Genomic DNA, 25,045 nt, shown 5'->3' with positions numbered 1-25,045 from the left:
CTGCAAGTCTTGTGCTGAGAAATGACAGATGTACAGACAAACTTGCGACCAAAACAACACTTAATCGAGACAACATTGCTTAGGAATGAGTCAATAGACTGGGTTTATGTCACACTGCCAGTTTGAATATCAAAGCTGAACATTAATGCCTTAAACATGGACATATCAATGCAGTTCCGGTTTTCCAGATCAGGCTGGTTCCAACATTGGAGCTGTTCTTGAGAAGTGTTGTGAACCTGTTCCTGCCTGGCTCATTCTCCATTATGTGTGAAATTAAACAAAGACAAACAAATTGACTGTATTCTTCTTCCATGGACATATCAATGCAGTTCCGGTTTTCCAGATCAGGCTGGTTCCAACATTGGAGCTGTTCTTGAGAAGTCTTGTGATCTGTTCCTGCCTGGCTCATTCTCCATTATGTGTAAAATTAAACATAGACAAACAAATTGACTGTATTCTTCTTCCTTGTTCAACTTCATGCATCTCCTCTGTGACATGTGTCTATGGAATTCAGAAATGTTTTTGATTTCAAGGGTGCAGTGACTTTTGATTGTATAGGAGTCAGTATTTTAGTTTAATGTATTTTGGGGGTTAATGTTTCCTCACTCTCCCTCGTGTATTACAATTTCATGGGAGGATCATAGCCAGTTGGGGATTTGTTACCATAGTAACAACAAGCGAAGTGACCACTCAAACTAGTTTACAATATGTGACACTAGGAAGATTCAGTGCCTTAAAGGAGAGTTACGACACTCTTTGAACTAGCCGACACACAGTCACGTGTCAAAACGACTACTTTCTCCGCATATTCTGCTGAATATTGACCAATAATGTGCATTGATTGCTACATTATATATTTTATCAAAGCATTATTTTTGGGAGCAACAGACTCAACATTTATCACTGTTCTAAAAATAGAGGGAAGCGAGACTGCAAACACATCATTGAATACATTTACAGATTATATTTAGCACTGAAACATGTTATGGAATACAGTGATCAATATAAGCATGTCTGCAGTGGATTATGATAAGGTTAGACAAAAAGAATAATAAGTGCTGGCAGTCAAATAGCTGCATATGAAATATTGCATCACATATTACACGTTGTGAAAAAATGGAAAATCTTGGTTGCATTGTAAAAAGAGCAGCCTACAAAAAGGACAGTCATTATCAATTATAAATCAAACAGCTTATAATATCTTGTTCTTAATGGTGTGTATGGTGAATTTCAAATGTAGCTCTTACAGACACAATACCTGTTAATACCGAGCAGTGAAACCGTTTTTTCATTTTATATTTAGTTATTGTTTATTTTAGCATTTAGGAAATATACCTTCTTGTTTTTTTGTTTCTCTCATGAAGTTACTGTATGTCATTTGCAGCCAAACAATTACATGTAACAAAATTAGGTGAATATGTGTGTATCTAAAATTAGTTGGTGATTATCATGTCATCTCTTAAACATATAAACAGATCAGATCTACTATTCTTATGTATTTGAATGAAATGTCACTTTATAGATTTATGTTGAAATGCAGTTGTCAATAAATGCAGTTGTTTCTTCTCAGTTAAGTTTAAAAATCATCAGATGAACTATTCAACAATCGAGAAGGAAACCCTGGCGATGCTGCTTGCTTTGCAGCACTTTGAGGTATATGTTGTTTCCATTACCCTCCCAGTGACGGTGTACACCGATCACAACCCTCTAGGTTTCTTGGGGCAGATGTACAAACATAAACAACTGTTAATGCGGTGGGCATTATTGGTGCAGGAATATAACATACAAGTCCAATACAAGAAAGGAGTGCAGAATGTGGGAGCAGATGCATTGTCTCGTGTGTGAGGTAAGGGCCTTGTGAATTTTTTTTTAAAAACAAACCAAAGTTTGTTTTGTTTTTTATGGGTGGGGGTGTTACGACCCGAGGGTCGTTTAGAGTGTGTGTGTGTTAGGGCTGCAGCCAGGTGAGTTGTCTCAGCTGTGGTTGAGTAGGTCTGATCAGCTGGGCTACTTTTAAAAGAAGGTGGAAGACGCCACCCGGGGCCAGCTATTGTTGGTGTTTTTCAGTAGCTTGTGCAGGGTGTTAAGCGTAACTCTTTCAGTGGAAGGAGGGTGACAGTTTGACTTGGTTTTGTTCTGTTAATCATTTAGGCTCTTGTTTTTCCTCAGCAGTTTCCGTTGGGATTGTGTTTTTCCTTTAGGTTTTGTTTGAATAGTGTTACTCTTCATTTCCAATAAATAACCATTTAACATCACACATCACCCATCAGTTCTCATTGTTTTATTTCCTCAGCCCGGGACACATTATTGTTACCCCGTAACAAAGCATATGATTATCTTTTATGAGGGCATGCATCTTTCCTTGAGTTTACACACATTTGATAACTTTAATATTTCACCATACATGCACCCCATAACAAAAGGAAAAATGTCATGTCTCACCGAGCAGGACTCCTGAACTACATGACTCAACATTAAAGAAACAATCTGTTGAGAGTTGAACAAAATAAGACAGCAACCTGTGATTCTGTTTTTTAAAAAAAGAAACACCTCAAAGTACCTTTTAATGTAAGGAGCAGATTCACAAACATTATTAACAGTTGATATGAGGTAGAGATTCAAATTATATTATGATTTAACAGTGAAAATATAACAAAATGTCCAAACATTCTCATCATATACTGATAATAAAAGTGTCTTACATCAAAATAAATTGTTAACTGTTTCTTGGTATGATAGAAAAAAAAATCATTCTGTGCTTATCACACAGCCCCTGAGCTAGTAGTCACATATTCTTCTTACATGCTAAGTAAGTTATTGTTTTCTGAGTATCATACCCTGTGTGTAACTAATTTTATGCCTTACATTTATTGACCCTCTACGGTAGAAAGTTGAAGATTTGGCATGTAGGCCTACAGGGCAGGAGCATGGATCAGGAGTCCCCCATGGATCTACGAGAGACTGACTTGCAGGTTGGATGTTCTCGCGGGATTTTGATGTATCTCCATAATTCTGAAAAAAAAAAAAGAAAATTACCCCGAAAAACAGGGTGAAAAAAATTAACACGAAAAACAGGAAAACATATTCAGAAAAACAGGGGGGGGGAATTACTCAGAAAAACAGGAACAATTACCCCCAAAACAAACCAAAAAATAAATTACTCAGAAAAAACGGATTTTTTTCAAATTAATGTAATACTTTTCCCGTATCTTTCCACCTCTTTTTAATTTTATTAAGTTTTCCATCGAGGTTAAGGAAATAGTTTCGGAAAAGATGATGGGAGGTAATTGTTTTTGTTTATCCTATCGGACCCTGAGATAAGCTGGTAAGAGGCAACAGCGCCTTCCAGAGTCACAGAAAGCAATGGTCACTATTCGATGTTACAGCTGTCTGTTAGCTCTTTGCCTGGCTAGCTTGACAACTGTCCCAGAGAGCAGGGTCGACTAGAGGAGCCAGAGTCTCTCGGTATGTCATTAATTGTAGCATGTCATTAATGCCAATTTAAATGATGTGACACATTGTAAACATTCCATGGTGACTTGTGATGTGTATTTTCCTCTACCTTTTCGGAATGACTGATGTGTATACCTGAACCAGCGACTAGCAGTTGTTAGCCAATAAGTTAGCTTGTTGGAGAAAATTCTCTGAGCATTAATAGGCGAACAGTATGTTGTTAACACCGATATGTTGCAATGTAAAATGTCCCAGGAAGCCAAGGTTTTTCTTGCATATATGTACGTGTGTGTGTGTGTGTGTGTGTGTGTAGTCCAGTCCAGTCCAGTGTAGTGAATAAGAAATCTATTTGAAATCCAATTTCATCAATATGTATTTAGCAGATGTTTTTGCTTAACAGGCAAGGGTTTGTTGAAGGGTTTATTTTTTCGGAAATTGTTTTTCAGCTGCTTTTTCCGACACGAATCATTAAAACAACATGGATATCTTTAATTCCATGACAGCAGATTGAGATGATGTAATTTGACTTGCACATTAGAACAGCAACTAAATTCACAATTATCCAGCACTTGTTTCCAAAGTGAACAGTGCACTACCAACCCTACCTGTCATATAGTTTAAAGCTGCGGTCGGCAACTTTTTTTTAGTCATATTAGCTTGAACTGTCATGGGATTCTGGAAGTAGAATATTAAATAGGCTGTTTAGGAAAAATAACGAAATCTGTAGCTCCCTCTGAAGCCTGTAATCATGCTTGCAAAAACCGAGCGCTCCCGGCTGTTTTTAACCAATCAAGTTAGGGTGGAGGAATCCTACCTGTCAATCACAGCTTGTGCACACGCTGCTGAGCGTGAGTCTGCCCCAGCTTGTGTGCGCTCACACTGGTGTGAACTCACGTGCACAACCTCGTCCACAGAGGGGGAGGGGTTTGGGGGGCGATTCGGAACTTGGTAGAGGTTGGGGGAGGGACCTGAAAGTTGTATCAGTTCGAATTTTCCGACTTTAGACTCGCAATTTTGAAAACCTGCCGACTGCAGCTTTAATTAAAAAATAAATAAAACAATGCAGCTAAATACTGCTATTTTATTTAGTTTTTTTCCTCTGTAACATGTGGTTGATAGCTGAATGTAAACATTTTACATAGTTAGTTTCAGCTACTCTTTCCAGTGTCAAGAATTTGAATTACAAATATCTTTCAGTTATCAGTGGAATTTCTTTCTTTTTTTTTTTTTGAGAAGTTTGTATCATGAACATGTTTGAGAACCCTCAAATATTAGAGTTCACTGTTTTAACTTCTGTGCTACATTACTGCAGATCTGCTCTACATGGAAATAGAAAGGCTGAGGATTGTACTTGAAATCAGCTAAAACCATTGCCATTTGTATGGTTTGCAAAAAGAAAGAAATCCCTGAACTTTTGCGGTTGTGTCACAAACAAGATTTATTAATTGGAGCTGAAAAGGAGATAATTGTCACAGCTCTAATACCAGTACTGGAAGAAGACTAATATCTCTGTTTAGGTGGAGCATCATACTGGGCATACGGTTCATCATGGATGCAGTGAAGGAGGGTCATGAGAGCAGCCTCAGCTCAGGCAAAATGGTGGCTTTGGTTGCTGGGCTCTCTGTTGGGGCCACAATGGGCTACATCATCTATCGCCATATTAGCAACACCAGCAGCCGTAAGTACTTGCTGTTCATCAGTTATAATAACAAGCAAATGTATGTTTAATTCATTGTTATTATTATTATTATTATTATTGTTGTTGTTGTTGTTGTTATTATTGTTCATAGTGGTAGAAGTACTTGGTCGTTTATGAATGATTTCCACTACAGGTCATGCACTCAGCATTGAGGTATCCAAAATGACTCTTCCCATAGAAGTCTACAGGAACATATCCAGATGCCAAGCTACGTTTTTGGATATGGTGAGTAGATTGTACTTTCTCTACAATTGTGAACAGACTGGCCACTCACTGACATAACTGCATGATAAAAATAGAATGTCTCTACTGATCATAGTTACAGGTAATTATATAAATTCAGGTTTCATAAAATGAGGCTAATCCAGCCAAAAAAAGCAGGTGGTAGCAGCAGATCGGAAGCTGCAGAAAAGTGTATACAGCTCTACACTACAATCTAATATATAATATAATCTATAATCTACAGCTCTGCGTCCAGTCTCAACCCTGGGTTGTCATGTTTTTGGACTATTAACGAATTCGGCCATATTTCTAGATTTTCAATTTCCCTCACTGGGGATGAATAAAGTATTTTTCTATTCTATTCTATTCTATTCTATTCTATTCTATTCTAGATAGTGGGATGCATGTCTCTCCTAATCGGACTTTGTTTTTCACTAGAAAGATTGCAGATTACGTATGTAGCCCATGTTGTTTGCCGGACACTGCCTAGACACCCAGTGGTTGAACGATAACATGTGGCTAAACATATCATCTCTTCACACATCCTCCTTTCTTCATGATTCCTTCATTGTGGGAATGGTGTTAATTGAGTTGTAAGCCTCTCCTTTCGCTCTAGTTTTGTCTCATATGACCAAAGGACATGCTTCCAAAATGCATAATTATCAAGTTGCGCCTTCACTATGCAAATTCCCCAACTTTAAAGGGACTGATTCTCAACTCGAAGGGAACTGGATTCCACTCAAACATTTTCTCCTTTATCTTTCTTTATTTACAGTTTCAGACAGTCAGGAGATTCTGTCAGCTGTTAGTCAGTTCGCTAAAATCATATCAAACAACAACAATCAGATCTAAGACTTTTGTAATCAACTAATTTCATTTATAACAAATGAATTTTATTTTATTTATCAGTGCAATAAATGTGTATTTTATCTAAACAAATACAAAATAAATAAATAACTTTATATGACCAAATGGATTATTTTGAATCAAAGTAGTGTTAATCAGTGTAAGGCTATTTATTTACTTAAATTACCGATAGATCAATTTTTTATTCATTGTTTAATCACTAATGTAGCAACGCGCAAAACCATCATTTCATTCAGATTTTTACACACACACACACACACACACACACACACACACACACACCTGTAACAGTATAGATCAAGGTAGAATATTGATTAATGGCAATTCTGTGCGACTGCATGTTAAACCTTACGTAGTGGAGTAAATCAAGCAAATGGACAGCATCTAAACTGTATGCTAAACAATGAACAGAAGCGTTATTAAGGTCCAAATAAAGTAATAACGTCTTGCTGGCTGTCTCTTCGGGTTTTGCAGAGATTAAAGCTTTGCACGCGCAGATTGCTTATCCTATCCTTTTCTAATGGTGCCTGCCTTTGTTGTGTTGAAAAACTGGCTGGAGACGTCATGCGTCTCTTCAGCATGCAAGATGCAGGTAATTAGCGGACCTTTGAACACAATACTTTTTTCTTTCTTTTCCTTCTAGCAATTTAAAATGGTTTTAATTTTTAAATTTAGGTATCTAATTACAATTTTAAATTATTTATTTTTATCTACTTTTTAAATACACAAGAGCAAACTCTCAGTTTGACTTAATCTTTCTCCAGGTTGTCCAGCGTACTTTGGTCTGCCTTGAAGGTGTCTTTCCTGTAGTTTCTTGGTCTGCATCCTCGCAGTCCATTCCTGTGCAGGATTCTAGTGATTTGTCTTCTTTGAGACTAAAATTCCTGTCTTGGCTTAGTATTTCACTATTTAGACACATATCCAGGGCTTAATTTGAGGGGGAGCAAGCCGGAGCGCGCTCCGGAACCTCTGACGTTGGCTCCGCCAGCTATTTATAGCCGTCATCTGCGATCCGCCACCTCTCTTGACAAACAATATTTATTTAAAAAAAAAAAAAAATCAAATAATTAAACAAATAAATTAAAGTTTGTTTAGTGTCAATGTCTGGTTTTGATATCCGTCTTGTTGGTGATTTCTGTCATGAAACGAGATACTGAAAATATCTATATTACGGAAAAGGAGGGTGCACACTTCCGTTCTATTGGACAGTTAGCCAGAGAGTTTGTAAAGCGGCGCCGGATTTGATGTGACTATCGTTATTAGGCCTACAATACATGCCTAGATTATTTTCGGTGTGGCGCACAGGGTTGCTCGAAAGCGCCCCCCGCACCCTTTTTTTTTCGCACCAGAGCCACTCATCCTCTGCACTCCGGGACCTCCCACTTTACAAATTAAGCACTGCACATATCTCACTAGTTTTCTTTCCAGTGTCCTCAAAATATTTTGCTTTCTTCATCTGCCAGACTTGTTCTGTACTTTGGCTTTTTTGTTATTTTTGTACATGGGCCACACCCTCCACTTAAATATCCTGAAATTTCTTCTTTGCTTCCTCAAAGAGTCTGTTTTCCCTAAGTGCTCCCCCTGCTGGGCCCCCAGCTACTATTGCTTCTTCTTATCCAAATCCACTGACTGGACTTTACTGCCTCATCTGACACTTCCTTCACTATTTTCCTCACACTCTGTCCACTTACACCCAGCTCCCTCAACAATTAGACGACAGACTTTGCAACAAATCCTCTGCATCCTACTTCCACTGGACAGATCCTAACTTTCCATCCTCGTTGCTCTGCTTCTGCCCCTATCTCTACATACCTAAGCGTTTTCCTTTCATATGCTTCTGCTACTAATTCCTCCCAAGGAACAGTCAGCTCTATGAAATAGACTCTCATTCTACTCCTAGACCACAAGACTATATCAGGCCTTAGATTTGTAGAGGCTATTTCCTGGGGAACAACAAGCTTATTTCCTAAATCTACCTGCATCTCCCAATCACAAGCATCCTCCAAGCTGTCTTGCCTCCTTATCGTCTTTTTAACTTTCTCCCCCTCTTGAACAAACTGAATTGCCACTCTCTTCACCTTAGACCCTCCTAAGTTTACCTGCCTTTGTTTATCTTCAATACCTGCAGCTAAGCTTCTTAATACAGTGAACCCTCGTTTTTCGCGGGGGTTACGTTCCAAAAACAACCCGTGATAGGCGAAATCCGTGAAGTAGTAACCTTTATTTTTTTTTACAATTATTATACAATGAAATACTCCATAATACTTTGAAACCAAAGAACAAAACCTTTTTACAGGCCCAAGCATTTGTTTAACAAATAAAAGTACTGTATAAACGTTTTTTTTAACAAATAACTACTGTACTGTAAAATAATCATTTTAATCATCAATACGAACTGAAGGCTTCAAATTGCGGAGATCAGCACCGCCCCACCGCGACCCGAGTCATTGGATTAGAACGTGAGAAAATGAAAAATGATTATGAAAAGAAATACAAAGTACAGTAGGACAAATAGTGACTCGCGTGTATTTCACTGCTCTTCTGACTGAGCTGCTGCATCCTGACTCCGCTCTGTAGCGTTTTTTTCTTCTAACGCCTGCGGTGAAGGTGTGTTTTTTCGAGAGAAGAACATAGTTATCGGTAGTTGTTGTCGCTCTTTTTTTTTTCTTCTGGGCAAAAAGATTTTTATATACCGACATGCCACCATTGATTATGTTTGAGAACTGTAATGAACGTGTACGTGTACATATTAAACCGCAACGTTATTGACACACAGGTAGAGAAGAAGCGGAGAGACTGTTTAGCCAATCAGAATGCAGAACACAATGCACGATGCAAATCCGTGAAGCAGCGAGACCGTGAAAGGTGAACCGCGTTATAGCGAGGGTTCACTGTACTTGGTCATGTTGTCAGGTATACCGGCCTTGTGAGAGACTAACCTTACAACCTGACAAAATATGCCTTAGAGTTGCAGTACCTGAACATAACGAACATAACGGGTCTTCATTTACCCAGAGTTTTAGGTTCTGGGGAGTTGGCAATACATCATATGTTGCCCCTATCAAAAATCTAATACTCCTTTCCTCCATACTCCACAGCTCTTTCCAACTAAGCTTTTTCTTTGTTGGCAAGTGGACTGCACCATATTTTCTTATTCTCTCATCTGGGTGGGGCTTCCTTTTCTTTATTTCCAGAGAGAACTCTTCATTACTTGAATCATTCAGGTCTTGTTGACATGTTTGCCCCTGGGTTATCAGTTCCTCGGCCAAGAGAAGTTTGAACTTCAGGTTCTGTGAGGTGTTCTTTGCAGCTCGTTGCAAGACCTGGCTGTCGGAACTGAAGCCACGAGTTGGCGATGGCCAAATCAGTGAAGTGAAGTATGGTGCGAACAGTCCACTTCTTGGTCCTGCTGGACATTCTGTAGAAGCTGAGCATCCGATCACACATGTCAACCCCTCACATGTTCATGTTATATTCTGCAACCACTGCAGGTCTTGGGACTTGGATTTGCCTGTTGTTTCTTTGACCATCTGGAACAGGTATCCTGGGGGTTAATTCCATGGGCGGTCGATGCCATGACAACAGGCTTGTTCTCCATCTACTTGGTGACTGCTTATTCATCATGTCTCTGAACAATCATTTATAATGAGTCTCTTGGTTTTCTGGTCAGGACGTTGTCAGCAGTGAAGTGGCACTGTTTTTGGATTCTGTTCCTTTGAATTGTTCCAGTAGCAAGCAGGCCTGTTTCTTAAAGAGCGTCAAGAAGACTAATGGTGGTAAAATACAGGTCAAAGTAGACCAATGATCCTCTGGGAAGTGTCTCAGTCAAACACAGGACTGCAATTCCACCTATTCCCATCTGTCGGACTTGAGTGAAGGTGTTTTTTCCCATGTAGATTTCAAAATCCAGTACCAACCACCTGGACTTGCAAGAACTAACACCTTTAAACCTGTTGGATTCGGCTTCCCAGGCACAAACTGACGAACTGGACAACGGCCGGTGAATGGAACAATCTGTTCATCAATACAGACCTTTGTTGGCCTTGGTAGGTTGCGACAACCTTGGAGGACTCTTTTCAGAACTGGTTTGACTTTCCACAGGGGAAAGTTGTTTTTTTTTTTTTCATCATCTTCTGGCACGTCCAGATCATTAACCACTTTCAGCGAAGACCTGATCTTGTAAAAACGATAATGTGTCATGGAATCGGCTATAACTGGAACTCTTGTTTTGGCAGCCCAATACATTTTAATTCTTGGATATCCAAGGCATGCCATGTGCACTGAGATTCCTAAAAAGGTTTTTTTTCCCTAAAAACTCTTCTGGCGTTGTGTTTAAACTACCCCGACTCCTGTACCATACGCTGGTTGGTGAAGAAGAACAAGTCCTGAATCAGTTTTTTGTCAACGTACTGCTGGAAATACTGCTGTGGGCTCCAATCACTACGGGTCATTAGGATACTGTCATCTACAATTCTGTGTTCTTCCAACACAGGCATGAACTTAAGAGACAAAATAAAATAATTTAGCAATACACCATTTAGCAGAATTAATATCTTAAATCTTTCCTCGGATATCTGGGATAGTTCATGTTCAACTCTTTTACAAGAAGTAGAAGTTAAATACATTTACTGGACTACATTTCTGTATGTTACCATTCCTTTTTTGGTCAAAATCAAAAATCCCTACATGTTGGTTTTGGCCCAGATAGGACGACGGCACACATCAGCTGGCTCTGTGTGTCTTTCTCCACTACATCTGGCCCTGCATCTTGGTCATCCTAGTCTGGTTCCTCATCTGGGTTCTCACCCTCTCCTACCCGGCTCACTTGAATCTCATCTTCTGAAAGGTCTGTCTGAATCTCCCTCAATGATTCTATTAAGAATTCTTTCTGCCTCTGTCAGAGAGCTGTCTACTAGAAAAATTTAAAAAAAGTACAAAGTCCTGACGTGCACTACAGTACACATTGATAAATTACTAATTTGCCCTGTGAAACTAAATAAGATAAGTTATAAAAACTCACTGGAATGACTTATTAGATGTTCATTTTGGAAAATTAATTAAAAAAATACAACTTAAAAACATTTTAAATATAAATAACACACTCACCTTTCTTTCTCCGATAAAATGTACTTTTTGGGATGGCAGCCATTTTTAAACGACAGGAAACGGAAATTTGGCATGGCTACACCCCCACACATGTGACATCATCTTAAAGATACAGTTGTATCTCTAAGAAGCATAAGGACTTAGCAGAGTGGCATGTGTAGTATGAGAGATAAAAGCAAAAACAAAGATGAACACATTACTGCTGCATGTTGTTTATTTCACTCGAGTCATTATACAGAGCACAAAAGGGAAATGTCTTGAGTATATCACCAAGTGTCTTTAGTTTTATTAGAACAATGAACCAGTACTGGAACTGTTTTTGTAGAACCCCCCCCCTACAGAGCACTGTGAAGCACCAGCTACCTGTTGCAGCTGTATGAAGCCACTTGAGTCAAATAGCAAAACTATGCAGAACAACCTGCTACCAGTTTCAATAAAGTAGCTACTCTCATTTATAACAAAAATTGTCAAATTAATTCTGAATCAACCAACTTGAAGCTGCTGTAGTAAACAGACATAATAACTAAACTGCTTTTAACTTTAAGTCCTCAACAGTATAAGTATGTACTGTTAAACTTGTCGGCTTCATTGGTCGAAGACCCCCTGTTCAAACTCTTTCTGTTTTTCACTGAGTGTAAAGCAGCTGGATGCATCACTGTTTTACGATGGGTGGGCTTGGCATTTGAAGTTGTTGCAATAATCAGTCACAAGATCAGACGGAAGATAAGTCAGGTGAATTGACTGGGTCCACTGCCGTTTGAAAAAGTTGAATTATTCTCAACATTCCATTGCAAGTTACACTCGCGAAACAGTTGACCAAGAACTCAGTTTGGCAAAGTGGGATGTCACCCTGTTCAAAGTTAGTAGGAAGCAAGACTGTTGACAACTGAAAGGTGTATGTATGAATCTGGCCTTAGTGATAGGGTGAGAAGCTCAGTAATCAGGGAGGTGCTCTGAGTAAAGTTACTGCTCCACCACAACAAAAGAAGCCAGCTGACATGGTTTGAGTGTCTTTTCAGGATGCTTCTCTAACATCTCACTGGGGGAGGTGTTTTGGACATTTCTAACTGGGAGGAGGCCTCTAAGCAGAACCAGGACCTTGTAGAGAGATTATATCTCTCAGCTGACTGTGTCCATCCAGGGGAACTAGTGGAGGCAGCTAAAGAGAAAGAGGTCTGGGAATCTCTATTTAGACTGTTGTCCCTGTGACCCAGTTCCTTATAAGCCCGAGTAGCTTACATGGTAGCACATCAGACTTTTAATTCCAGGGTTCAAGTTCCTGTTCAGTTACTTTTAAGACAGTTTTGGTAATTCTACTGACTTGTGATGCAGGGGACATTTATCTTTGATTTTACATAGAATCTCCTGTGCTTTTTCCAACTAATTTTTTAAATTCTTTATTCTATTTTTCAATATTTTTAGCTGCATTCTATTTTTTTTTTGCATTTTATTATTCAGTCTGATTTTATCATCATAGAGAGCTGATGTAATCTCTATGGTGTTGTGCATAATATTTTGCTGCTGTTTCATTTTGCACTTTTGCAGTGTTATTCCAACATAGTTGAGTGCATTAACTTGATGACAGTGTGAATCATGGAACAGTTAGTCATGAATCTCCCAACAAACAGAAAGTCTGTGTCTCTTTGGTTTAGGTGACCCAGAAGTCTGGAGCTCATGTGAGGGTTTTGTCTGATTCAGGGGAGCCTGGATCAAAGACGGCCATATGTTTCCTGCTGCAGGGCTCAAAGGAGCAAGTCCTGATGGCCCGTTGTGTCTTGGAGAACCTGGTCACCGACTGTGAACCAGTGTCTGAGGTTTTGGAGGTTCCTCAGACCTCTTTTGGACGCATTATAGGTATACTGATTGATAAACCTTTTTCTTCAGGACCTTTTTGCTTTTAAAGGAAGCATATTGTGTTTTTAATCACAAGGTCACAAAATTGTATAAGGTCTTAATGAACTGTCCAGGCCATGCTTTAGTTAAAATAACACACACTACAGAAACTAATTTTTATATATTATATTATATAGTTATATATCTATTCAAATTGATTATACAGTGCACAGCTTGAGAGCTCAGATCACACACCAAAGTGAAATAAATCAAAAATACTTGACTGGTGATTTTATTCTCTAATGCTTATATTTCCCTTGTCTGCAGTCCATCCGTGGTTAGCAGTGGGGCACTGTAAGTTAGCAATAGACGCTAATAATAAATACTTTCTCCTCAATCATAATGAATCAAGCTAGAGATGTACATAATGTAATATGTAGCAATCTATGTGTACCATTAATTACTGTTAAAACATTTTGTATGTATTAACGTAATCATCTCTATTGGAAACATGGCGATAATATAATGTGATAGTGGTACATTGCGTGCAGTGTGCCAAAAACCACACTTTTCCACATAAGGGTTGACCAAATTACAAAATGTCTTTAAAACATGCATCGCAGAGCGCCGTAGCTTGGTCACATGTCGACTCCATAAACTCTGGGCTTCATTGTTGCTCCATTCATCAGTTTTTAGCTGCTAATATGTCTGTTGCTTATAAGGGCAATATTTCACCACTGTTACATTTTATAATGGTTATTACCAGTGCTGTATTGATGGTGTATTCAAAATAAATAGCACATCAGAATTTCTAATGACTGACTGGTAAAAAATGAAAGAATGGCAATGAGAAATCAGATTTCCTTGTGGGGATGTAAAATATGAAAGTACGGGTATAGGATTGTTAGTTATTTTTTCATCAAGTGTACTATGTAACTGATGTTGAGATTTGATTTTGATACCAAAGCATAAAGCAAGATGTAAAATTTTTGACATATATCAAGCTAAAGTTGGAGGATAACTTTGTTTTTTTCTTATACATGTTGAACAATGAATGTATTGAGTGATCTGTTTGGTCATTAGTTGGGCTGCTGACGGGTTTGGATTTGAAGGTACTCATTTTAAGCTTCTCTGGAGAAATTTACCAAGGGGTAGACAACAACAATAACTTGTTGTCTTTCCTGAATAAATGTGATACAGCTTTATGATGCCTAAAACCGCCTAAATAGACGAGATAAGTGGATAAGTCCTTGACTGAGGAAAAGTTTGTTGCTTGTCACTACCCCCCTTTGTCTTCCTATTTATTCTGCATAGAGATGTGAATTTCATATGAATATACCATTCCAAATCACATGAAATTACTCCACCTTTTTAACATGAATGATAACCCTTAACCCTGTGACTCATGCAGGCGCACATAAACACGCATACAAAACCGCGAGTGACAGCCATTCACCCTTATCACAATGCATGTTTCTTTGCTCTCACTTTCGTTCATGATGCAATGTCATAATTGACATCAAGCGCAAACTGTTTCATACATTGGTTAAAAAAAAAAAAAAATGTTTGCAGGGTGCTGCACTCTCAAATGACAAAAGCATAGTCGTGGTGAACTATTTGCAGGCGAGCTTTGCTTGTTTTACCTGGAAGAGTTTGTACTGTATCTGTCTGGAAAAGATGTTGGCTGAACTTGTAATTTATTAAAACTATGTGTTTTCTTACAGATACAACCTATTTAACATGGGTTAATATTTAACATACAACCTATTCAACAACTAACACTAAGAAAAACAAAACTTCTGGGCACTTTCATTGTAATTGTTGTCTGGTCCTAGATTTTTTTGATTTGTTCATTGTTGAGGTGGCTGTAGCTCAGGAGTAAGAGCAGTCGCCTACCAATCCAGAGGTCGTGGTTCAACTCGTGGCTTTTCTGGGCCACGTGTTGAAGTGTCCTCGGGCAAGACACTGAACCCCTAGTTGCCTACCAATGCTTAGAACAAAGCACTGTGTAGCGTGCTGTATGTGTGAGTGAATGGGTGAATGTGGCATGTAGTGTGAAAGCGCTTTGAGTGGTCAGATATACTAGAAAAGCACTATACAAGTACAGGCCATTCATTTTTTGTCTAGTGTTATTTTAAGATTAAGTTTGAAAGTCTTCCCAAAATGTGTTTCATAAATTCACTTCTTTAATTGAAGTTCATCTGAAATCAGTGATATTTTTTTTTCATATAACTAGCTGTGGAATTTTTTCTACAGACATTAAAAGGATTTTATATGTCAAGTGTGTCTTTCTGTTAATACAACAGTGCATGTCTGATTGAGTCAAATTGGGGTAAGTGTTCACGGTAATAGATTAACACATGACACACTTGAACAATGTAGCTAATCGGTACATTTCTAATTGGTTCCCGTACAACAATGGAGATGGACACAGTACTTTATGTTGGACTATCTTTGAACAAAAACAGACAGCATCAGCTTTATGTTATATAATGTCTCATAAATAGTTGATGAAGGAGGACATGTATCCATACTTCTGTGTGTATGGATGTGTGTGCGCATGTGCTGTTGCAGGCCGAGGTGGTGAGAGTTTGAAGCTGATCATCAGGACCACAGGAGCCAAAGTGGCCTGTTCCAAAGAAAAGATGCAGAGCCTGGACGCAAAGGGCAAAGTGACTATTACAGGGGCCAGATGGGAAGTAAAGCAGGCCAAGGTGAAGTAGGCTGTCTCGTGCAGGTTATCTCTGTGTGTGCTGTGACGCTTTCCTTCTCAGATTAAGTGTGACTTCTACTTTTGTGACTTGTTTGCAGGAGATGATTCTAGAGAAAGTCAGAGAGAACTTGATGGTTAGGACAAAGATTTCAGAGTCATCAGCCCTACGCCAGAAACGTGGTCATACTGTTGTGGATCAAAGGCCAGACTGCGTGGAGACTAGATCATCGCTAGGGCTTAACAACAATGGCCCCATCTTTCAGACAGAGAAGAATGGGCTTATCCATGTTAATGTAACCACTGGCACACTGCACAGTATTTTTGACAAGATGGAAGAAGTGAAAGTCATGGAAGGCAAGGAGGAGGAGAAGGAGAAGAGTTTCTCAACTGGATCACCCTCGGAAGTTTGCAAGTTTGAAAGTTAGTCACTTTTAGTAAAGAGCATGTTTATGACTGCAGGTTTCCTGTGAGGTATCTTTTAGCCCTGTCATTTAACACAAATATTATTATTGTGTCCCAGTTCCCAGCCCAGACCTGAGCTTCCAGCCTGATGAACATTTGGAGGTTTATGTTTCTGCATCAGAAAACCCAAATCACTTCTGGATCCAAATCTTAGGGGTTCGTTCCCTCCAGCTGGATAAGCTGATAGAGGAAATGAACTCCTTTTACACCAGTGGAAATTCCACAGTAAGAACATTTCCTGATGCTTTAATGCTTGTGTTGCACTAGGAGTCTATGACAGTACTGTGGGGTTTAAAGTGGCAGGAGAAATGTAAGGCATTGATTCAATTAAATTCAGTTATAAATCAGTTTATCAGTTTATAAATCAACAATCCTGAAACTCATCAGATTATTTCCATGTGAATTATCTCGAAGTTGAGCAACAACAATGTTTTCATGAACTGTTGATATAAAATGGAAATTTAACATAAGTCTTAAATTAGCAAGCCACAGTATTTTTTTCTTCTTCTCTTTTTTTTTTAACTATAGGTTTAATTATACTAACCTGAATAACCTGTGGTACATAGCCTTTCAACAAAACCAAGCTAAAACTAATCTTGGGTCTAAGACTGATTAGGAACCCTGAACTCAGAATTTTCCACCAACGGTTCTTCTATTTCAGCAACACTCTCCCCTGCGTTGAAAATGTGTGATTTACAGCTGATGTTGTGGCTCTGTAGGATCGGCGGGTTGACACCATTGTAGTAGGAGACATTGTGGCAGCTCCGTACCGAGACCATGGCATGTGGAACAGAGCTAGGGTGCTGGGAGTCCTTGCCTCTGGACTAGTAGATCTTTATTATGAAGACTTTGGTGACAATGGGGAGCTCCCCAGGGACAGCCTCCGCTGCATGAGGTAAGGCATGTCACCATGGAGGGAAAACACTGTTTCAGTGGCAGACATCTGCTACTTTTTCTTTAATTACATATGGCATATATACTACCGTTCAAAACTTTGGGTTTCACCCAGACAATTTTGTGTTTTCCATTAAAACTCACACTTTTATTTATCAAATGAGTTACAAAATCAATAGAAAATACAGTCAAGACATTGACAAGCTTAGAAATTATGATTTTTATTTGAAATACTAATTTTGTTCTTCAAACTTTGCTTTCATCAAATAATGCTCATTTTGCAGCAATTACAGCATTGCAGACCTTTGGCATTCTAGCTGTTAATTTGTTGAGGTAATCTGTAGAAATTTCACCCCACGCTTCCTGAAGCACCTCCCACAAGTTGGATTGGCTTGATGGACACTTCTTGCGTACCATACGGTCAAGCTGTTCCCACAACAGCTCAATGGGGTTGAGATCTGGTGACTGCGCTGGCCACTCCATTACAGACAGCATACCAGCTGCCTCCTTCTTCCCTAAATAGTTCTTGCATAATTTGGAGGTGTGCTTTGGGTCATTGTCCTGTTGTAGGAGGAAATTGGCTCCAATCAAGCGCTGTCCACAGGGTATGGCATGGCGTTGCAAAATGGAGTGATAGCCTTCCTATTTAAAATCCCTTTTATTTTGTGCAAATCTCCCACTTTACCAGCACCAAAGCAGCCCCAGACCATCACATTACCTCCACCACGCTTAACAGATGGAGTCAGGCACTCTTCCAGCATCTTTTCACCTGTTCTGCGTCTCACAAATGTTCTTCTGTGTGATCCAAACACCTCAAACTTTGATTCGTCTGTCCATAACGCTTTTTTCCAATCTTCCTCTGTCCAATGTTTGTGTTCTTTTGCCCATATCAATCTTTTCTTTTGCTCTTTTCTCGGATATGTTTTTTTCTTTGCCACTCTGCCTAGAAGGCCAGCATCCCGGAGTCGCCTCTTCACTGTAGACGTTGACAATGGTGTTTTACGGGTACCATTTAAAAAAAGTTGCCAGTTGAGGACCTGTAAGGCATCTATTTCTCAAACTAGAGACTCTAATATACTTGTCTTTTGGCTGAGTTGTGCACCAGGGCCTCCCACTTCTCTTTCTCCTCTGGTTAGAGCCCATATGTGCTGTTCTCTGAAGGGAGTGGTAGGAAATATCAGTTTCTTCGCAATTTCTCGCATGGAATAGCCTTCATTTCTAAGAACAAGAATAGACTGGCAGTGTTTCAAATGAAAGTTCTCTTTTTCTAGCCATTTTGAGAGTATAATGGAACCCACAAATGGTGCTCCAGATACTCAACTCGCTCAAAGGAAAGCCAATTTTATAGCTTCTCTCCCCAGCAAAACAGTTTTCAACTGTGCTAACATAATTGCACAAGGGTTTTCTCATCATCAATTAGTCTTCTAAGGCGATTGGCAAACACAATGAACACAATGAATGAAGAAGACTGGAGTGATAGTTGCTGGAAATCGGCATCCATACACCTATGCAGATATCTCATTAAAAACCAAACATTTCCACCTAGAATATTCATTAACAACGTATAGAGTGTATTTCTGATTGATTTGATGTTATCTTCATTGAAAAAAACAGTGCTTTTCTTTGAAATAAAAGGAAATTTCTAAGTGACCCCAAACTTTTGAACGGTAGTGTATACATGGCATTTGTAAAACTATATGGTGATGATCAGCATCAACATGTAGGAGAAAAAAAAGCATCTAAAACAAGGTAAGAAGAAACCTGCTTCTTTAGTTAGCCCTTCTTATCAACTGATATGCAGGGAAAAAAATAAGACGGGCAGCAGAAGCTCACATACTCAGGATACTGAAAAAGCATGGCAGAAAGCTCTTGATTGGAACTCTTGATTGGTTGGTTAAAAACGTAAGAAACATTCTGAACGCATTTGGGTAAGAGACAAGGCAGTTGGAGTTAATATCGACAGAAAGAATGAGATTGTAAATACAAGTGGCCTAAATGACATTTATGGGTAGGGTGTGGAGCTGAATCATCAGCAAGGGGCTCAGTAGAGCCGCTACTCCTATTCATTCAGAGGAGCCAACTGAGGTAGTATCTAGTCAGGATTACTTCTGAATTGCTTCCAGGAAAGGCATTTTAGACATGTTCTACCTGAAAGAGGCCTCGGAGCAGATCAAGAACACGCTGGATAGAATATATCTTCTTTGGAAGACCTGGGGAGAAGTAGGTCAAAGAACGTCTGCTTACACTATTGCCCCCACAACCCAATAAACAATCAGTGTAAGAAGATAAATGGATGGTTGCATGAACAGATGTTTCAAAACAGTGAATTAGACTCTCTACCATGCTGTAATCCCACTACTAGGTGCATGTTTTTGTATATAGTTTGAGTTTGAAAACAACAAAGCTAAGTATTAACAGCTGCTGCATTAAAATTTCAGGAGTGACTTCCTCAGCTTACCATTCCAAGCTATTGAGTGCAACTTAGCTGGAGTGAGTCCAAAAGGTAAAGGCTTTGTCGTCTTGATAATTTTTATCACACAAACACCTGACTGAGAATAAGGTTAAGGTTTCAAACATTTTCCTCTGTTACTGTGGGATATTAGTTGATTATCCTTTAATTTAGCCTCTTTCCCAGTATTTATGTTTTGATTTGACCTGCCTTTCTGCCATTTTAGGAGAGATGTGGACTGAGGATGCCCTGGATGAGTTTGAACGTCTGACATATTGTGCCTCCTGGAGGCCCCTGCAGGCCAAACTCTGCAGTTACTCCCACTCTGAAATCTCCTCCTGGCCCTGTGTCAAGCTTTACGACAGCAGTGAGGGAAAGGTAAGAAAGATTTTTCTTATTTATCTACACGTCTGTCTTTGTACACAAATATTGTTACATAAAACCCACAAACTTGTCCACTATAGCTTGTGGATATCGGTGAGGAGCTCATAAGGTTGGGCCATGCCGTCAGCTTTCAGGAAGTGTTGAATGGGAGGACTGAGCGAGACAAACTGGGCAGTCTGCAAAAGATGCTGGTGAGTCACTGAGTTGGAGTTTTTCAAAATGTCACTAGTTCTATCATAGTAGAGTAGGTTGCGATGAAGGTTTTTCTTTGTAGAAATGTAGATGATTATGGAAGCTATTGTTGTCCAAGTGAAAACAGCCACATCTTCACTGACATAAGATCTTACACACAATGATATAGGAACCAAATATGCAAGAACTGTGTAGTCAAATTAAGTCCCATCATTAGGGCTTTTAGAAGTGCAGATTTTAGTTTGAAAGACTAATCTTAACTCAAGCTCTACTTACTAGTTTATCTTTTACATTTCATTTGCATCTTAAAGTTGCTTCTGTCGTGTTTTATTTGACATTTTGTACTGGATGTTCGTTGATATTACTCCGCCACCGCTAAGAAAATAGTGCGAGCATGAACGAGCTGCCAAATAAAACACGACAGAAGCAACTTTTCGCAACGAAATTTGATATGGATTGCCAGTGCACACCAGTAACCACTCCGGTGAGTTGATTATTTTGAAAACGGACGTTTATTGTGCTTTTACGGACCTTTCTAGACATGCGCATGACTTGCCATTCTGAAGCAGGTTGAGAAGAATCAAAATTAAGCAAATACCGGAGACAGCAGTAAACATCAAAAAAGCGGTGAGGGGGGTTCTAAAACATTGCAGACGACTCAGAAAAGAGGCTTAATGTTGAAAATACCGCAGTTCCCCTTTAAGACTAGTTTTGTACATTTCCACATGTTTGATTTAAACTAGAAAAACTCAGGAACAACTAAATATATCTGTTTTCTTATGTGTAAAAGTTTTGTTCACAAAGACTGTTCTTGGCTCTGTAGATAAGTTGTTTTTCTCGGAAAAAATCTCAAATTTGAAGACAGGTGAGCCATGTCCCTGATAATGACTCTGTAACGGTCAAGATGTAGTTAAAAAAGCTAGTACTTGGACTTGAATATGGTGTTGTTTGATCAAACTGAAAACATCATTTAGATCTTAAGCGATATACAGGCTTCCTGTGATAATTGAAACCTTGACCGAACCATTAAAAAATATCGTTGATTACTTTTATTTTGTGTTCTTGCAGGATGATGTAATAGGAGCATCATCAGAGCTTAGTCTCTCATGCATCAGTTTATCAGGTGAGTTAAGACAATCAGATCTACCATGAAGCTGGTCAGTCTGTGTGGTTACATGGACATGGAATTGTACTCCTCCTCCTTTTGAAGAATCGGAATATACAAACTAGAGTCATGTGAGGAAAAGCAGGGCACTTGTATGTTAACCCAGGTTTCTGGATGTTGCAAGACTCTGCAGAGGTGTTGCTTCAGCTTCAAGTGATCTTATTTATATAGTGTCAAATCACAACAAATGTCATCTCAAGGCACTTCAAAGATACATTGCAATTCAAGCTAATAATCAAATTAATTGTAATCAAATCAAATTTATTCAAATCCAAGTTTGAATAGTCCAGTTCATACTGTACATTGCCAATTCAAAAAAATTGTCTAGCCAAGGAAACCAACAGATCCCCAAATACAAATCTCCAGTCGTGAGCATGTATGAGGGTGAGGTAAAAAGAAAAACCTTCCTCATAACAGGAAGAAACCTCCAACGGAACCAGACTCAGGAAGGGTGGCCATCTGACTTGACCAGTTGGTGGTTGAGAGGATAGGGCAGAGGGGTCAATAAGCACCATAATACCAGGCACACCTGCTGAGAAAAACAACAACACAAGTTTATGACAAGTTACTGAACAATAATATCATATGGACATGGAGAGTAAAGAGAACAGAGTGATAAAAGGTGCATCATGGGAGGTAACGCAGCAGTCCAGGCTCACAGCAGCATAACCAATGTTTTAGGGTCACCTGAGCCATTTCTTACAATAAGATCTATCAAAAGGAAAGTTTTAATCCTAATCTTAAAAGTAGTAAGGGGCCTGATACCTGAAGGTTCTGCCTAACATTTTACTTTTAGAAACTCAAAGAAGTTTGCAGTTGAGACCAAAGTGCTTTGTTGGTAAAATATAGAACCATAAGATCTTTAAGATATGATGGAGCTCAGTCAGTAAAGAGCTTTGAATGTAAAGAGAAGAAATTCTATTTCTGTTCTGGATTTAACAAGGAACCAATGAAAATAATTTGAAACTGGAGAAATATCCTGACAGTTCAATTCTCACATCAGCATTTTGGATCAGCTGAAGGCTTTTCAGAGAATTTTTGGGACAGCCCAAAAATAAAGGATCAATTCAATTCAGTTTATTTATATAGCGCCAAAATTACAACACATGTCATCTCAAGACACTTAAATAATATAGTCCAATTCAAGCGAATTGGAGTTCAATTCATTGTAATCATAATTTCAAAATAATCCAATTCATTCCTATAGAGCCAATTCAAAAACAATTTCCTCGCTAAGGAAACCAACAGATTGCACCGAAACTTGTCTTCAGTCCAATCTCCCGTCCTGAGCATGCCTGAGGCTACTGTGGAAAGGAAAGACTCCCTTTTAACAGGAAGAAACCTCTGGCAGAACCAGACTCAGGAAGGGTGGCCATCTGCCTCTACCAGCTGGGGTTTGAGAAGACAGAAAAGAGGGGGCAACAAACACTGGAACAACATTTAATGGATACCTGTTGGAACAGGGAAACACAGGTTAATGACCACAATAATGTCACATGTACATAATATCATTTGAGAAATTAAACGAGGGGGGGGAGCAACATTTATACCAAAATCACAAATCTTCACTTTTACACTAAATTCTGCTATATTTTAAAATAAATTGTTTTGTGTACGCCTTTCTAAACAAAAATGCAAATTAAACAAAGATAAACACATAAAGCCTACTCTTTTGTTTCTTCCCTGACATCTTTAAAACGGGCAAACATTCCTCATTCCTCTTCTTCATTCTCTTTAGGCCTAGTACTCCAACGAATATCGGCAAGCATTGGTCTTTTACATAGAGTAGGAAAATTATAGTAACTAATAAAAGATTAAAATAAATGAAGATATTACCTGATGATGATCCTGACGGTTCTCTTCCACCTCCAGCTCGTTTACAACTTCTGCACGCATTCAGAGCATAGGTTACGTCTGCTCTGCATTCATGGAACGTGTGCTTGCAGCTGAAAGCTATTTCAGACCTCACCCGGCAACAAGAAATTCTGTTTTCTGATTGGTTGAGAAATTCTTTTTTGTGATTTGCCGATGGGTTGCTAAATCAAGACAGCGGTACAGTGCACACACTGCACAGTAACCTGCCATTTACTCGTTTATAGTATAGGCCATTTGAATTTCTGTGCGATGAAGTTAATCATTTCTCAGCGTTAGAAATGCCATGTATGGCGTGTGAACTTGTTGAATTGCGTGTGTCACGCTCATTGCGTGAGACTTGAGAGCCCTGATGAATTCTAACATGAATGTTTCCTTTTTGTACTCCAGAGGTTGCCTCAATCTCAGGAAGCATTGATGATGTCATAGAGGATGAGCCACTCTGAGACAGCCAACAGAGGTATTTCCTGTCACAAGTGCAACAAAATGAATCTATCACAGTTATGTTTTGAAAAAAAAAATCTTTTTTTGTTCCTCCTCTTATGTGCAAGCATTAACCACCGAAACACATGAGCTGAATAGTTTTGTTTTTTTCTTTACCCAAACTCAAATGCATAAATCCTCATTGTGGAGCCTTACCTGCTTGTGTGTGCCACACTCTTTAGAGCCACATTCGCTCTTTTTTTTTTTTTTTTTTTACCCTATATGCTGTTCTCTTGTGCTGCTTGGCTGAATTTTAATGTTACTATAGTTTACTTTCAAGAAATAAGAGGGGAACAACATATTGTCAGTATTATCAGTGACAACTGATGTGTCAGTGGGTAACAGAAGGCATCTCGTTGGTTGCTAATGTTTTTGTCATTTTCTCTGTAATTGTATCTTTGTTTAAGTTGATGATACTAAGTTGATTGTTTTGAGTTTAAGAAATAAAAACAAATGGTATTATTGAATGTGGTTAATTAAATTGTGTTCAGTATGAAAATATGACATTCAATGTATCATAAGCTTAGGACATAAAATGTTTTTTTTAGTTGTGTGTAGGATTGCTCTGTATTGCAATAAAGACTTTGTTTTATTTCACAAGTAAAATAGTCTTTTACTCTTTCTTTTTCCCATATTGAAAATGCATATTTATATTTCAAAACAAAAATATTATGAATAATGAAGAGCCAACAGCCAAATGTTAGAATATGAAATAAGCTACAAAGCTACACCGCTTTTACCGAAATCTTAGTTACTCTTCATGAACTGAAGAGGAATTTCATTCATTTATTCAGCAGTCCTCCGTTTAATTTCTGTATCGGTCTATGATCTCCATTCATGATTGACCAATCACACGAAAGTAGGTTACGCATGCTCATGCGCAAAAGCTCTGAAGTAATTTGTTGATATCCTGCTTGGCAGTGTTATTTTGGACTCTAGTGTGTCGTAGCTAAACTAATCCCCACTGTGGGAGTTTTATTTGCATTGGACAACAGAGCCAACTGAAACTTCATCTATATGAAGAGCTGATGGAAGACACAAGAGATTTGGTGAGTGAGTTTAAAACAATTTCGGGCCGCGAGCCTCCGGCTCCTGAGGATTTTTAAGCTAGCGCTGCTCCTTTGTTGTTAACTGCTTTCGGTCGCTCGGTTGTGCTTTAGCCAGTGTTGATTTTCTAAAAACTCTAAAAAAACAAACAAAAAAAAAGCAAAAACGAAAGACGTACAACAAGCAAACATTTGTGTTAACTTA

At 38.8% G+C, this 25,045-nt stretch overlaps 2 protein-coding genes across 3 annotated transcripts in view; both read left to right on the top strand.

Moving 5' to 3' along the window:
• The first annotated feature begins 3,370 nt into the window (after positions 1-3,370).
• On the top strand, positions 3,371-24,371 carry tdrkh (tudor and KH domain containing). The gene is made up of 13 exons (XM_075457685.1): positions 3,371-3,465; positions 4,971-5,131; positions 5,286-5,377; positions 13,000-13,201; positions 15,755-15,894; positions 15,992-16,313; positions 16,414-16,580; positions 17,075-17,250; positions 19,688-19,752; positions 19,925-20,076; positions 20,163-20,273; positions 21,343-21,397; positions 23,702-24,371. Exons 2-13 carry the CDS (start codon positions 5,002-5,004, stop codon positions 23,755-23,757), a joined length of 1,668 nt encoding a protein of 555 aa, XP_075313800.1. The 5' UTR covers positions 3,371-3,465; positions 4,971-5,001; the 3' UTR covers positions 23,758-24,371.
• A 295-nt stretch (positions 24,372-24,666) lies between these two features.
• Positions 24,667-25,045, top strand: part of mbtd1 (mbt domain containing 1) — a 47,168-nt gene continuing 46,789 nt past the window's right edge. For both annotated transcript variants that reach the window (XM_075457696.1, XM_075457695.1), the window contains exon 1: positions 24,667-24,843. In XM_075457696.1, coding sequence (XP_075313811.1) covers positions 24,823-24,843 — 21 coding nt within the window. In that variant the 5' untranslated portion in view covers positions 24,667-24,822. The remainder of the gene's footprint in view (positions 24,844-25,045) is intronic.

This window comes from Odontesthes bonariensis, chromosome 23 (assembly GCF_027942865.1).
Source record: "Odontesthes bonariensis isolate fOdoBon6 chromosome 23, fOdoBon6.hap1, whole genome shotgun sequence".
Taxonomy (NCBI): Eukaryota; Metazoa; Chordata; class Actinopteri; order Atheriniformes; family Atherinopsidae; genus Odontesthes; species Odontesthes bonariensis.
Note: the sequence above shows the minus strand (reverse complement) of the source record. Positions and strands in the feature narration are given on the sequence as shown.